Below are 15,996 nucleotides of genomic sequence, written 5' to 3' on the forward strand. Positions count from 1 at the left end.
ATCGTCAGCATCGAGGTGACTGACATGCTCCCACCGAGGCAGCTTCATCAGCAAAGCGTGCGCATGCCTTTCCCCGAACTATTGTTATAGTATTGTCAAAATATGGCTTGTTAGCCAACACATCATAATGTTCCATTGTCTAGATGGTGGAAAGACATGAACCGGAACAGGACCACATGCGGGAGTAGAAACCCCCTAGCCGCATCGTGTTCCATTCAAGAAACGTTCAAAAAAAGAGAAAATGGGACTAAACCAAACCCCCAAGCAGGCTGGAGGGACAGCGGGACCACGACCGTAAAAGCAGGACCTATCCCGGCTAAATCGGGGCGTCTGGTCACATTACATTCAACCGATAATCTGCGACGTTCCGTCTGTGTCGGCAGTGTCGGTCTGTGGTTGAGCAACATTGTGCATGGAACCATTGACCCTCGTTTTTTCTTCTGTTTTCGTGTCGTAGTTTTTTCGCGGTGAAGTTTGAGACGCTTGTGTGGGAAATTCGGCAAATATGTTCGTTACTCGCTCTGGTAAGTCATTTTGAAAGTCCTTGTTCACTGACACACTCGAATAGACTGGTTGCAACGCTTAAAAAACGTGCGGGACGCGTTTCTGAAACTACTGCCTCAAGTGAATCCCATTTGAGCGCGCAGCTTTATTTCGTGAGCGGGAATGAAAACGGTACAATGCGTTAAAACTACGTTACACAATTTTCTTAATCGCAATTTTCTTCTGAAACGTGACCTTGAAATACTGTCGCAAGAACTGTTGCCGTCATTTTTTTTTTTCGGGATATGCGGCAATGCCGATACTGGTCGGTCTTATCAACGATACTAAACATATAAATGGCAACTTGCACCGTGATGACTGATGATGGAAGATATAAAAAACACCGCAGCATAAGCTGCAGTGATTCCACTTTGTGCTTTTCAGAGAAGACAGAGTAAGGCTGCACATGATATGTCCTCCCGTCCCACGCTGGACCAGTGATTTATCCAGCCCCCCCCCCCCAAATTTCTTGCGACACCCCCATAACCTTTTCCCCGTGCACCCCCATCATTCCACATGTTAGCTCCATGGCTTTGTGGGAGAAGGAACCCGTATGCAGTCGACATTACTGCCTCCCCCGCTGTTAGAGCCTGTCCCATGTAGGCTCAGGACTGTCATTAGAATATTGCAGATTCATAATTTTCCTCAATAGTGTTGCTTAATAGATGATGAGTTTTCTGAGAACATCTATGAATGTTTTACTTCGTAGAAAAACTACAGTGATCTTGGACTCCGGGGGTAAGCAGAAGCGCTCAAAGCAGCCAGAAAATAGCTGCCTGTGCAGGACGCACGATACACCGTTGCAAATAATGCAAAAAAATGCGTACAAAACTTGGCACAGGAAAAAGTACCCTAAAGTACATAAAATCAAGTAAAACAGCTGCAGTGTAAACCCACAGGAGGTCCATCTCGAAAAATGAAGGGCAAATAGGTCTTGAATAGTGCTCGCACGATCACAAATCATACAAGTTCACGATTGACAGCAATAAATTACAATCACAGCATTCGGTACACAAATTGCACAGCACATGGTCAAATGTGTTAGCATGTACATGTCAAAACCCTGAATACGCACATAATCGAACCAACCTTGCACATTTGATTACACTAAACGTTTGGCAAGTCATGCAGGGTTCACAAAATCATCGACCAAATTGCACGCAGCCGCATACCGAGCAGGCTGCCGTTTACACATGGTCCGAGTATAAACCTTCCGTACAAAGTTCACAAAATGATTTTCTGCATGCGGTGCGTCACACATTGTATGTCTTTGGCATCCTGAACAGTTCGTGCCAAGTCGGGAACTCGCAGCCTCTACTGACGGTGGAGGGACCTTTGGAATGGCTACCCACATGGGTAAAATGGGACTTAAAATGGGACTCAAAACAACATGAAAATGCCCAATGGCATAAAGAGCAGCAAGTACATATCTCTAAGCTAGCATCACTGTATGTCTACCTCATAATGAAGTAAAGGGCTTTTTTGAAATGACAGAGCAGTTATCCAGACATTAGCAGGAGTTAGTCTATAAAGTGTGTAACCATCCTGCAACATCCGTTGCTGCTCCAGCTGTAACAGCTGTTATGTAACAAAGTTTAAATAGGAAGTAGTTTCTCTGACAAGTTTAAAATTGTTGAAGCTGCCTAAGATTGCTTTGTCATTATTGATAACCACTGCTGAAAATAGTTCAGAAGATGTTTCACTACCAAATGTGGCAGCACTTGTCAGTAATAAAAATACAACAAGAAAAGCAAGTTGAGTAAAAACATTCTACGTGCAAGCGAAACGATGCTTACGATATGGGACACGATTAATTCCGAGGCATTCGGAACTTACCGCTGACATTGGTAACAAAAGAAATGGATGAGCGTGATGAGTATTGCTAGCGACGATATTGCATGAAACTTTTGCAGAAGGAGGGGGTGCTCTCAATCCAGCGCTGCCTTTCTCGCAAAGTCCGTCAGCGAAGACGACTCTGTGGGTTCGGTGGGGGCGGGTTCGGAGGTTGTCAGGCGGCTGAATTCGATTTCTTCCTGACTCGTAGAATGTTCTAGAAAAGGAAAAACATGAACACATTTTTTTAAACGTTCCTTAAAGGAGTACAGAGGGCCGTCCAAAAAATTTTCGGATTAAGACGTCTGATGAAAGTGTGTGTGTCATTTTACCGAATGGCACTAAAGGTTTTGATGTGTGCAATTTGTTTCCCAGAAAATATCTCGCATAAGCACGGGTCCGCGCCTTCACCCTTAATTCGCCACTCCAGGTGTAACGAGGAGGAGAAGGTACGATGACACGTCACCGATGACGTTATAAGGAGAACTCGTTCTGGTTCGCTGGTCAGTGGGGGGTCAGCGTCTTGCCCCTTTGCCGCCGTAAACCAGTTTGGCCAGTTCTCCCGGAAAATTGGGGATAGAAGGAGCGGCCGAATCATTACCGAGTGAGGAGGAAGGCTTTTTCGAAACCCCGAACAGCCGAGTAGCAGACAACATTTCTCTAGACCAATCAGCGAGCGTTCTCCTTATAGCGTCAGCGCGTGGTTCCAGGCAGATCGCAGGCTGGTACTGCTCTTCACCGCCGTTGCGCACGGTCGCTTTTTGCGGCGTACTTTAAATTCAATTTCCGCGATAATTATTACCCTGTGGTGTGAATTACTTTGGATCGTGCATCTTACTGGCCTATTAACAGTTTTATAGGAAGAAAACTGGGTGTAAAAAATGACTTCTGCGCTATGTTAAAGGGGTTGTGACACTTTGTCTCACGTTATTCCAGATAGACGTAGGGTGCAGTTATTTGCATAGATGTGAAACTGCATGCCTAGTCTTACAGCAAAAGCGGTAATAGACATGTAGGAAACTGCTACACCAAATGCTGAAACCCGTGTGGCTCTGACGTTAACTGTAGGCACCTCCACAGTGAGGAAGAGGTTACACGCTTTCGACCTTTTTTCCCTTTCCTTTTTTTTTCCCCACAAGCTCTCATGTCAGAGCTGGACCAGTACTTGTGTTCGAGGGCTTATATCTCACCAAGTGCGACACGTAGAAGAATAATTCTGTTTTCCTCAATGCTCTAGTGTGCAGTACAACGTGAGCATTACATAATGAACCACACCTTTAAGGACCTTGTTGAATAATGAACAAAAACATTGGGTGAATACGTGGTACCTTAGACTGGAGATGGAATGTATACGAGAAACCTAACACAGATCTTACGCAGTTTCGCCGTTTTCAAAACCCGGGGAAAACGTGCACCTAACAATCATGTTTAGGGATAGCTCCACATTCCTTACGAGTCATGCAACGGTGATCTCTCCAGCTGCGCAGTTTGGATGTTGGCATGGGAAACACACTAGGCAAGCATTTGGGACTTTTTTTTACGTGACTGCACGGTGATTCCTAATAGGAATGGTTGCAAGTTGTGGTAGGTAAAAAAAAATGGTGGCTCCAAAAAACAAACCTGCAGGTGACGGATAATACTTGTGAGAGGGGGCGTAGAGGACGAGAAGCATGAAAACGTAGAGGTTCCACATTCCGTAAACTCCCGTAAAGAAAGCAGACGTGTACTCGAGCTTGATGTCTTCGTCCCATTTCCACCTGCCTTCGCTCACCTAGGTCGAAAAAAAATTAAGTAATTAATGTGCCACAGTGGCAGAAAGACAGTTGTTTAATCTATATCGTGTGTAGGAGTGTGTTCACTCTGCTGTACGCTACCAGCTGCATGGAATGGAAATATAAAACAGCCTGTTTCTGTTACTACAACTACAGGTTTTCCCGGCGATTTTAATCCAAGTGCCAGCTAAATTAATCCGCATGCCATGCAAACTTTATGGGGCATGGATTAATTTAGCAGGCACTTGGATTAAAATCGCCGGGAAAACCTGTAGAAGAATACCACCTCTTCCTGCACACTGACAAGCCTTGTCACAAAGCGTGTGTTACGAAATGGATTCTACATTTCACGGTTACCAGAAGCAAAACCCAGTGTCGCCACACTCTCTCCCTACTTCATCCCTGGATCACGTACCTGGCCAATGATGTAAGCGATCACTGTGAGTGCTGCGCAGATCTGGGTGGCCAGCAGTAAAAACTTGAACCTGTAAATTATGCCCTAGAAAAAAGAAAAAGAAAAATAGAAGAAAAAGAAATCCTGTAGCACTCTGAATTCTGTTGTAATCGTAAAAGCTTATCAGTAATCGTAAAGTGTACATCAAGCTGCGCACGTTTAATCACGACGGAGGGGCGTACCTCGTAATACATCCTCCGAGCTTGACTCATGCTGGGAAGCGCGTTCCTCTTGAAGCTGATATTCCTCAGCACTCGATACAGCAGGTAGGACAAGAAGACAAAGTAGAGGCAGGCACATATGCCGGCCAGGATTATGAAACCCAGCTGGAAACATTGTCAAGGATCCTGGCGTTGTCAGAGTTCATTCTTTCTTAAAGATGTTTAAAGATGCTTAAACGTGGCTCATGTTGGCTCAGGATAGAAGGGAAAAAAAAGAGGCGCACGTAAATAATTTGGACAAGGATACAGCTAAGTTGCTGCCCACTTGCGTGTCCCAGATGCTGTAGAAAGGATTTCTCAGTTGGATTCCTCTGGAAGAGATTGGTTATTCCCTTTTAGGAAAACGCGGTCTGCCATTATACTGATGGCACAAAGTATGCGTTAGTAACGGAATACCGCAATAATGTGTGTCTGACGCATGCGAGAAATTTGTACCTAGTGGCATGCAAATTGAGGTAGTACAAACAAGGATCTGTTCTGTCCACGAGCTGCTTTTCGGAGTAGCACTGTTTGGTCCATACCTTTCGCACAAGTCAAAGATGAAGAGGCATATGCAACCAGTGATCACTGCACTGAGGTGCTTCCAGTACGATCTCAGCTTGTTTCTTTCGATGTCGTCCTTAAGGGGAGACAAAAATAGTAAGTTAAAAGATAAATGTTAGTCATGCATAACAACATGAAAGGAAAAGTGCAAGCAAACAAAGGTACTTGTAAAGATCAGAAGGGTGGAAGTGCAGGGTAGTTGGTACATGGTCTCATAAAAACAAGCAGCCAAAAGACAGGGGCGAGAGGATGTATATACACCACTACTGCTAACTTCCTTTCATCCTCGTCTTTTGGCTGCTTGTTTTTGTGGTACTTGTGAACTAACACAGTGAAAGGATAGTAACATAATCTGTCTTGGCTTGAACTGCATTTCACAAGCTGGTGCAAATCGTGCAAGTTAATTATTGTCTTTGCAATATATTTGACCAGAGTGCAGCTGGACTGCAACACGAGCTCAAGAAAATGCTGTGCCCCTTCAAGTGGTAGTGTAGCATTTCACACATAGTGAAGAAATAAATTGTTGATGAAGTTAACGAGCTGCCTGATGGTGTTTTGTCACCAATACATGCTGCGTGCTGGGAGCTATGCTTTTCAATGCCTCGTCGAGCCAAATCGCTCTAAACGTGCGTCACAAAGAGCGTGTCGCTTCGGCAATGCAGTAAAGGCCTACACGTCTCTATTTTCTGTAGGTCTATTATACTCGGCATGATTGGCAGCTCAAGCGGTCCACTTTGTTTGCCTATCTTTATGCTTTTCTGACAAATCAAAGACACGCACCTGATACCGCGCGTGTCATTATTTGTGCACACCAGAGACGTCGTGTAAGGTGCAGAGACGTTACCCGACTTACACCCCAAACACGCAATTGCTTCATGCGCCCCCCACCCCAACAACCGTAAAATGAGGATGACATACCCGTCTTCCTTCCTTCATTGGGTACATGGAAAGTAAACACACGAGGAATTGATATTGACAAACGTAGAAGGATACGTGAACATACATAGGGCCCTTTGTTTTTGGAGACTCTGTCCCAAAGTCTGTGCTGATTCGCGGTGAATTTGGGGAGAAACGGGCCATACACTCAGGGAGTTATGTATCAGAATCAATGTACAGGAATTTGCCTGCACACTACATGCTATACATTGAGAGATTGTAACCAACAGGCATTGGATCTAGTACGTATACACTTTACAAAATTTACGAAAACACAAAGTTTCGGTACAACAGTAGTAAGCGACCTTTTCTTTCAGTCCCGAAACAAGGGGCCCCAAGTACGTATCTTTTTAGCAATACGGCGGATACGTGTGGCATTTAGCTTAGCGTAACATTGCGAGGCAACCCACCATGAGGTGCTCTCCGCAGAAGATGAGCCAGAAGCTGAGGAGGGTCGCGTAGAAGATGCCCTGACGAATGTCACCCATGAGCAGCATGAATGGCATGTTGATCCACAGGGTAAGAAACTCCAGAGGGGCTGCAGATAGATTTCATTGGACTTCAGCAAGTTCTGATTACTATTTATTACTCCTATGGTAGCAGTGGCAGAAGGGCATCGATATACACAAAACTGGTCTTACTATTCAGGACCGTCATGGCCGTCCCCAAGGAGAGGAGAAGACTGCAATAAAGACAGGCATCAACAGCTTAGCGTTGTCGCAGTTTCGGCCGCGCTACCCGGATTATTCCGGTTACCGTGTATTCCCACGAGCCACATTCCGCGCAGAAGCGGAAGATGATGAGTCACGTGAACGTGAGCGCTCAACAACGTGTCTTTACGTACACTGCTAACCGTGGGGAATATACTGCTACACAGCCACAAGATATTCCGTAGCAGACGACAGGAAAACACGCCGACGGTGTCGTCTGTTAAGTGTCGTCTGCTAAATGCGCGAGTACACCACTCCCAATATTCTGCACCGTGTGAATGCTCAACATAACACGGGACGGAACTTCGGCTCTGTGACCAGTGTTTTCGCTTTTTCTTCCACTGGAATATTCCATGAGGATGTCGCTCGTGTGAATACGTGGCTGATAACTGGAGGGAAGAAATAAGTTTCATTACCCTTCAAGAAGATGAGGAGGACGTGATAGCAGACGGATGCGTCTCCAGTACCAAATGAGGGTTGCCAACACGAGTGGGAAAAAGAATGTCTTCAGCGACAGCCATACTTTGGTGAAGCCACCATTCTGGTGAATGAGCTGGAAGGAGCATAATCAACTATGAGACATTTATGAAATCGAAATTGGAGAGGCTTGCAAAATGTTGGGGGCATTTGGTCGCATTACAACATTTTCCTGTGCTTCTAACTGATGTAAGCTTCGATTGCTTTAGAGATACGTTACTTGGATCTTGCACTTAGCTGAGGTTCTGTGTTATCAGAAATGCCAGATTATCCACTTTGGAACATGATTGGAATATTAGTGAATGGTTGCAATGACAGAGCATTTCTGTGACCAGTTCTGTACTAACCACAAGCCAGGCATCCTTCACTTGTCCGAGATCTCTGTTCCATGCGCTGGTGTTGGAGATGGGCATGCGTAGGTTCAGAAGGTAGTAGTCGTGATGGAGACTACCCAGTTCAAACAGACTGAGTACGTCACAGTTATATGCATAGCCCTCTATGCGCTGCAAATGAGATGCCAGGGGTTTATAACAGACTTTGAGAAGCATGTACTTGTCTTCTAAGCATATAGACACCATTTTCTGCTTCCTTCTTTTTTTAATTTCTTAGGGCAAGCCAAACTTACTTGAGAGCTATTCAAGTCACACTTGTGTTGCCTCTCCTCCATAGACTTTGCAATGAGGGTCCATTTGTCTGGTGGGTCATGCTTGTTCCTGTAACCCAGCTTCACCTCGAGGAGCAAGAGTGGATTCTCCCCTGCCATTCAGAAAGATGAAATATTTTATTTATCATATCATTATTTTTATATCATATTTAAATATGATTGCATTGATGTGAGTCTACTATCTAAGTCTTGCAGTAAAGACTCGAACTCGTGCTGCTGCTAAACTTCCGTAGACCGCTCAGCCGCCAGCAGTTCCCGTGGCTAGCCGGCACGGGAGGGGTCACGTGTTTCTTTGAGCCAATAAGAATTCACGACGCTCGCACTCCTTTAACATCATCGTGCGGAGCGTCGGGAAAATAATTATTTGCTTTTCAGTTATCACTTTGGCGCGCAGTACAATTATGTAACCCAGAATTCGCACATGTCATCAGCGCACAGAGCAATATGCAATACCTTATACGTACTCATCGGATTGGCAGGGTTGTAGACAATATCCAGCTGGAGTATCCCAATAAGATTCTGCATCCAGCGCGAGTAGTCGAGGTCTTGACGGACACGAGGTCCCGGAGCTTGGAAGGCGAACACGATGTGATTAGCCGTGAGCCCGTCGTCTTCTCCATAAGGGTCGGGAAGGTCGTGCAGTACGTTGCAGTTTATGGGCTGACCATCGTGTCCACGAGGAATGTGCCACTGGTCATCGAACGTGCCCGGCGGCAACGGGTGATCGCGCCTGCAGATGGTGCCCAGGATTTGATCCGCGTTGGACGGTGCAGGAGCTGCGACGAATGAATGGGATGTACTTGTGCTTTCTCTATGATCGCAGGTTATTATTTGCGAACGAGCTTCGCTGAAGCCCTACCGGGGCCCCTTCTTTGACACGTCTCTTGAGTGGTCGTCTTCAAGTTCCGTTTTTGAAACTGCCCCATAATTGTGGTGGCGGGACGGTCATGATACTTTCCTGTCGAGTATTTACATGTCGCTAAAAAAAGAGAAAAAAAAAAAAGAAAAGAAAGAGACGCATACACAGGAGAAGACTGTGGAAACGAATAAACGACAAAGCGAAACGACGACCGCCATTCAAGGACGCCGCATGATTCTGTATTTGTTCCGCCACCCTCCCACCTTTCCTCTATGCCATGACACACGTTATTAGTGGACCAACCATAGACGAAGAAGAGGGGACGCAATGCAACCCCCCCCCCCAAAAAAAAAAGGAAAAGAAAATCATAGGTTGTCAGTAAAGACCACACACGCGGGTGGCGGCATTGGTCAAAAGCGAATTTCAGATATGTGTCGGCTGAGCCCACCCGCTAACATATTTAGTTATCAGTCGCTGTTGTACGACAGCGATACTTTCAGGCATTCTAATTCATCAACGTTTTAATCAACGTTGGTTGAATTGGTTGAAGAACGAATGTTGGTTGAAGACATTGAAGTAGTGCCTGTAATGTCTCTTCGCCGCACTGCATTAGATGGAGCGGGAAAGCAGCGAAAGGCAATACGCAGTTACCACCAGTCGTTCAAAATCGATTGAGTCAACCCTGATGTCAGTAACTTTATGATGCATTACTCTTCCGGTCCTGGGCTCGGGTGGAGGTTGACATCGATGAGGACCACAGGAAACGAGACAGTTTCTATGTGCTGTCCTGTCACTGCCTATTGTGTCATGGTCCGACATGCAATGGAGCACCCCGTCTCGTACACGGTGCCACCAATGACACACTACTCGGTGCATAAAACTGCCCCCCCCCCTCCCCAGCAAAAAAAAAAAAAAAAAAAAAACAGAAAGCAAAACAACAACGTGAGGATTTTTTTTTTATATTTCAAGGTATCGAGACACCCAAACAGTGTCAATACAAAAATAACGTTGATATTGCTGTCTGTCACGCACATTTTGGCACTTCGCCAAGAAGACATGTGTTCTCTGTACTTATTCTAACGCTCTTTCCTTCTCCTATTCTATTTTCTCTCTATTTTGTTCTTTGTCTTTCCGGCAGCGCAGGGGATACACCGTCCATTTCGCCGTATACATAAACGGTGCCGATGGCAAACCCTTTGGGAGCTCTGCATCTAACGTTTGTCAACTTTTATAGGAATGCTTCAGTGCACAGGCGAAAGAGGTGATCATAGGATAAAGGGTGTTCAGGATCAACAGGCGTTTATGCATCCTAGTTTCACGACAAACATGCGATTTTACACTTGCACTTAACCCCGCAGGTATCGCTAATGATACGGAGACGCGAGAACATTCCAATGGTGCGACAACAGAAGAAGGCGTCAGAGGAGACTTACCGATGAGACCGCCTATCAGAAAGCAGACGAACTGGATTATGAGCACGATGGATACGATAACTGCGAGTTTTCGACCGCTGATGTTTTCCAGTATACTCCCAGCCATCGCCTGTTCTTCTAGGCGAGTCCGATCAAACACAAAGCAAAGATGAAAGGTATGGAGCCCCGATGACAGACAACACAAACGACCACTACTAGTCTGTGCGTGAGAAGGCGATGCTAAATGCAACCCTTATCCGCTCCAGGTCTTGTATTCCGCCGCTGGAGTCACAAATGTACTCCCCAGGTTTTACGGACATGCCCATCCTTCCACAATGTTCTTTTTTTAAGTGGATGTGTTACGTTGACGTTATTGTCTTGTAGAGATAAGAGTGACTTATTTAGATTTGTTATCCAGGTGTTGACTAAGGGGGATTTTATTGTGGAGCGGACGGCTTGTCGTGACGGAGTGCTGACTACTGCTCTCTGTTTGTGCATGTTTTTTTGTGTACGATTTTGTAGATCTTATTGATTTTAATTGTCGGTTTGTTCCATAGTCTGCTTTATCGTTATAGTTTTATGCGGACGGGTCAATTGGTCCGGTATAATTTGTAAAATTTCTCTGGAATCGTCATAGACACTTATCTAAGATGGCGGACGTTTCTTAGCTCTTCGAAGCTTTTCTGTTGACAACATTTGGACACCGCGAAATTGCCCCCGTTCTCCGTGCTCCACTTGTGAGCAATCAGTGCCACTATGCCTCGAGAGAGGAAAAACGCGAACAAGTTCAAGGACGCGGACTTGGAAAATGCCGGCGACATGAAGCTCCAGCCAGAAAGTCCGTCGACGAAGAAACGGCGGACCCCCGCACAGGCGAGCCCCTCGATTCCGGATCTCGTACCTCCGCCCCCGATGACGGGGTACGGAGAAACCATCGTCGCGTCTAACCCTTTCGACGACACGGTACCGTCTCAACCCCAGCACCATCCTCCGCCTCACGCGATGATGCATCAGCAACCTGGTGTCAATCATCAACATCCGATGGCGCAGCCCAACGTGATGCCACCGTCGGCGATGCATCAGAAACCGATGCCCATGACGTCAGGGAAGGTATACCCGCCGGATCAGCCGATGGTGTTCAACCCTCAGAACCCGAACGCGCCTCCGATATATCCGTGCGGCGTCTGTCACAAAGAGGTGCACGACAACGATCAGGCCATCCTGTGTGAGAGCGGGTGTAACTTTTGGTTCCACCGAATCTGTACGGGACTCACGGATGCGGCATTTCATTTACTGACTCAGGAAGTCTACGCAGAGTGGGTGTGTGATAGGTGTCTGTCGTCAAAGAGCATACCTCTTGTGAAGTTCAAGCCATGATATGCTGAAGGCTTTCCTCGGGAACCTCATTGTTGTAGTAGTGCGAGAATTTTTCGTCGTCTTCCCTCTATCTCTTCTCCGGTGTATGAAGAAAGAAAAAAAAAACACTTTCAACTGCCTCTTTTGATCTCTCTGAAAGGGTCCGTGCTCAATGTCCTGTGTAATACTGTTGGCAGCAATAAGCAACAATTCCTTGTCCAGGAAGGTCCTTCACAGGTCAGGCTGTTCCGGAGCACTTTGGGTTAGGGTCCTGTCAGCATTGTTTGTGGGAAAACTGTAACATAGTTGTATGTAAGGGTTGTCATGAAGCATTAGGACTACCTCACATGTAATAAGGTGTCAGAAGAGAGAGCTTTGGTACTGTGGTGGGGTTTTTGTGACAAAAATGAGATGTATTGTAGGAAAGGTCCTTATTCAACGGACTGAGAAAGGCCGTTTGGCGGAAAAGAAACATTGTTATGCCAGTATTATTAGTGTGAGAAATTGTATCGTCGAATAGCTTCTCACTTGTTCACGAGCAACATATGCCTGGTGGTGTTCTTTGCTTGTGATCGAAGAACGAAACTTTTTCGGGGATAACCTCTTCTTCGTTGCACACCTCTGTACGTATGTAATCTCTCGAACACTTACCACTTAAATACACATAAAAGCAACTCTACAGAACTCGTCCTGTCATCGCAAATGTAAAACATTTGTGGCATCACAAAAGATCTCGGGAAAATCTCATTCTCATGTTATTTGTTTTTCAAAAATAAAATGTTGAATGTTCACGCTGTGTCTTATTTAATGGCATATGAGGGTGGAAAATGAAGTGTAATAACCAGTAGCAAATGTTGAGAAAATGCAGCGCCTGGCATTTTAGGCTCACTCAGATATGCGCGTGTCCAACATTAATGTGCTACCGTTCCATCAACCCGCGGCAGCAGAGTCCGCCCGTTATCTATGTCATGCGACAACTCTGCATTGTTTGTAACTGATAAGATACCGTGTCCTAGATGGCCGTACTCATAAGCGTGTGAGCTATGGCACATTATAAGTGGGTAATCGTCTACGCTTTCCTCGTCTCTGGTGCGTAGAGCATCTCGACGATTTTTATTGTTGTGAAGGGGGCAAAAATGCAGATGAAACGAATTTTCCTCCAGTGTGCAAAAGTTACGGTGCTGCGGTACGTAATCTGCGGTTGGCCGACCACGATGCGGCATGTCACGACGGGACCAGACCAGCCATCGTAAATGGGACGTCAACTTTTATCCTCAGCCACGATTACGATGGCCAGTCAAAGTACCCAAAAAATGCTTTCTGCATGTGGCAGCTCGTTGCACCGCCAGGAAAGGTGAGGCTGTCCGTATGCTACACCTGTCACGAAGTTCAGCTTCTCTCCACAGCCACATTCCAGTCGAGATCAGCTCCTTCCTGTCTTGCAGGCAATTGAACTTATCGTTGAGGAATTCTCCCTGCAGAGCTCATTTGAGTGTAACACGGATTTCGTCAGCGTCTACGACGTCGGCAATTTCACTTTGCCCCTTTCCGAGGCTCCGACACCGCTGTACAAGTGGTGTGGTCGTGCGGCGCCGAGTGAGGTGATCTTCACCGGATCGGTCAACGTAGTGTTTCGCTCGAACGACCGGGTTGAACTGACGGGGTTCGTCATGTTGTACAGGCTAATTGACAGACCCACTGAAGGTAGAGTTTGGTACAGTTTAATGGAAGGTTTTTATTGAAAAAATATTTTTAAATGATTTTATTGATTTTTATTGAGAATTTTTATTGAAACTTTGGATTTTCTTCAGAAAAATGTGCATCTGGTGAGCTGCGGTGCAGAAACAAGCGCTGTGTTTCTTCCGCGAGTAAGTGCGATCACGTCGACGACTGCGGAGATGGCACGGATGAAGAAAAGTGCGGTGAGATAAAGAGAGCGTTGACAGGACACGAGCAGAGATGGGAGTGCTCGCCGCCGTAAATTTTGAAAAAAATTCAATTAACACGACCCATTAGGTTTTCCTCTACAGAAGTCACTCAATTGTGGAGAGCCTTCCGTGCGTCCAGTTCTACCGGACTCCGCCGAAGACGTCTACATCGTTGGCGGTCGCAACGTGAGGCCCGACAGCTGGCCCTGGCAGGCGTCTCTCGCGCTGAGAGGTGGGACCATTCGCGACCACAAGTGCGGAGCCACGGTCATCAACGAGCAGTGGTTGCTCTCCGCCGCTCACTGTTTTCGAAGGTTAGGAGTCGCGGACTCTGAGGAGTCCTTAGGATTCTTTGCACTCATCAGGTCCGCGCACAATCGCAGCTGGTCCGATCCAAGCGATTGGATGGTCTACGTGGGGAAGACGTACCTCATGGAACAGGAGCCGGCGGAGCAGTTGAGATACGTCGAGGATGTGTTTGTTCATCCTGGCTATCAAATGGAGCTGGTGAGTCTGTAGTCCATAATTGTCCAAAGGTGATATATTGTCTAAAATCATGGGGTGATACTTACGAGGCTTATCTGGCATCCTTAGAAACCTTGCAGAAGCATGAACTCCGTATCTAATAATTCCCAACTCTCCGTCAGGAGACATCTATCCCGTGAGGAATAAGAGAAGGACTATTGCAAAGCTATCTATGTTATGTGGTCACATAGGCCTTGTAGGTATGAAGCTTATAAGTATGTTTTTCCTGCATGTATTTCCATATTGTATGTCCTTCTTAGTTGTCAAAGGCTGTCCAGTGAACCATTTATGTACTTGTCCTTAACACGGATCGCAGTAGCACATGCCGTGATTCGTATGGATTCTTTGCGGTAATTACGTTGTGTATGTTGGCAACGTATGAATAAAAATGTGGGAAATAAAACCATTGAATATAGTTATTTTTAATGCATTTTTTTCTCTTCAGTTTTCAGACTCGCTGAAAAATCGTAAGGATCATGACGTGGCCCTGCTCAGGCTAAATGCTCCGCTGACCTTGAACAAACACGTGCAGCCAGTCTGTGTGGAAGAAATTCCGGATCTGAAGGCGGGCACCAGGTGTTACATTACCGGATGGGGCAAGACGAAAGGTAGGGATCTGCAGTGAATTGCGTAAGTTTGTACCGTCACGGTTCTTTTCTTTTTCAGATAGCGAGAAGAGCCTGATTTTGCAACAGGGAGCAGTGTCAATTTTCTCCTTGGAAGACTGCATCAAATTTTACAACGGAACTTTCGTCGTAAATCACCTCATGTATTGTGCTGGATACGTTGACGGAAGGGTTGACGCTTGTCAGGTGGGTTGGAAGCCGTCGCCATTTTCTGGTTGTACATTAAACGCTACCGATCCCGTGCCACTAGGATGGGAACGATTTCGGGCACCAATATTGTTTAATGTGTGAGTGTTACTTTATGTGGCAGGGATTCATGAGGGGAGAAAAGCTGTGACTGTGCTGGGGATGATGATGATGATGATGATGTGAATCTTGCTTTCCGGTCTAGGGTGACAGCGGCGGACCACTCGTCGTCAACCTTTCAGCGAAGTGGTTCCTTGCAGGCATCGTGTCGAGTGGCCTGGACTGCGGTGCCCCGGAGCAGCCAGGAATTTATTCCAAGATCAGTCCACACTATAGGTGGATCCAGAACACCATCGCAAATAGTAGCTTTAACTCCGAAAAGTAATACTGCTCATGATTTCTCTTTCTGTTAGTATTTGACTTTTGTCTATGCCGATATCAGTTGATGAGACTTGATCACCCGCACAAAGTACTTGCACCACCTACAATAACAAAAAAATTCCTCTACTCTCTGCACCAGCTGATGGTGTCAAACTGGAACGACCTCCCAGCCCACATAGCATATCAGAACAAAATATATCGTCATTTATTTCCAAGTGCTATGATCGTTTTCAGAACGAACGAATTTCTTTGTGTTGAGTGAACGAATTTTGTGTATTTTTGTGTACATCGTTTTGGTATATGTCGTTTGTTTGATACAAAGCCTCTTCCTTTTATGTAAATCCCTTCACGAGGGTCTTTAAAGTAAATAAATGAAGTGAAATTTTATTTGGACACTTTGAATACATAGATAATTATCTGTCAGTATGTGTACGTAATCCTTGGCATGATGTTTTTGTTTCTTTCGTTTACTCTATAACGAGACACGCCTTCAGCTGGGCTCCTTTTTCTGTCGGGATTAGTTTGCTGTCGTGCGCCAGCTTGTCAGCAGCATTTCGCTTTTGTTGAGCA

General features: G+C 45.9%; 3 protein-coding genes across 5 annotated transcripts; 2 read left to right on the top strand and 1 right to left on the bottom strand.

Moving 5' to 3' along the window:
- The first annotated feature begins 383 nt into the window (after positions 1-383).
- On the top strand, positions 384-12,569 carry LOC135390863 (protein pygopus-like). Of its 2 annotated transcripts, XM_064620811.1 has the most exons (3): positions 384-524; positions 10,371-10,600; positions 10,691-12,569. In XM_064620811.1, the coding sequence occupies exon 3, from the start codon at positions 11,181-11,183 to the stop codon at positions 11,799-11,801; it is 621 nt and encodes a 206-aa protein (XP_064476881.1). In that variant the 5' UTR covers positions 384-524; positions 10,371-10,600; positions 10,691-11,180; the 3' UTR covers positions 11,802-12,569. The 2 variants fall into 2 exon arrangements, with proteins under 2 accessions (XP_064476881.1, XP_064476880.1); XM_064620810.1 differs by having other exon boundaries at positions 10,371-12,569.
- On the bottom strand, positions 1,217-10,658 carry LOC135390860 (protein wntless-like). Its single transcript, XM_064620806.1, has 13 exons — positions 10,446-10,658; positions 8,618-8,929; positions 8,115-8,245; positions 7,837-7,992; positions 7,429-7,565; positions 6,944-6,984; positions 6,713-6,840; positions 5,345-5,442; positions 5,071-5,134; positions 4,785-4,928; positions 4,564-4,647; positions 3,997-4,147; positions 1,217-2,593 (listed from the first exon to the last, which is right to left on the bottom strand). The coding sequence occupies exons 1-13, from the start codon at positions 10,549-10,551 to the stop codon at positions 2,472-2,474; spliced, it is 1,674 nt and encodes a 557-aa protein (XP_064476876.1). The 5' UTR covers positions 10,552-10,658; the 3' UTR covers positions 1,217-2,471.
- A 116-nt stretch (positions 12,570-12,685) lies between the features above and the next one.
- On the top strand, positions 12,686-15,813 carry LOC135390861 (transmembrane protease serine 9-like). Of its 2 annotated transcripts, none has more exons than XM_064620807.1 (9): positions 12,686-12,869; positions 12,944-13,134; positions 13,187-13,484; positions 13,592-13,702; positions 13,797-14,022; positions 14,092-14,215; positions 14,679-14,841; positions 14,900-15,045; positions 15,251-15,813. In XM_064620807.1, exons 1-9 carry the CDS (start codon positions 12,824-12,826, stop codon positions 15,428-15,430), a joined length of 1,485 nt encoding a protein of 494 aa, XP_064476877.1. In that variant the 5' UTR covers positions 12,686-12,823; the 3' UTR covers positions 15,431-15,813. The 2 variants fall into 2 exon arrangements, with proteins under 2 accessions (XP_064476877.1, XP_064476878.1); XM_064620808.1 differs by having other exon boundaries at positions 12,692-12,869; positions 13,226-13,484.
- The last annotated feature ends 183 nt before the right edge of the window (positions 15,814-15,996 follow it).

This window comes from Ornithodoros turicata, chromosome 4 (assembly GCF_037126465.1).
Source record: "Ornithodoros turicata isolate Travis chromosome 4, ASM3712646v1, whole genome shotgun sequence".
Lineage (NCBI taxonomy): Eukaryota > Metazoa > Arthropoda > Arachnida > Ixodida > Argasidae > Ornithodoros > Ornithodoros turicata.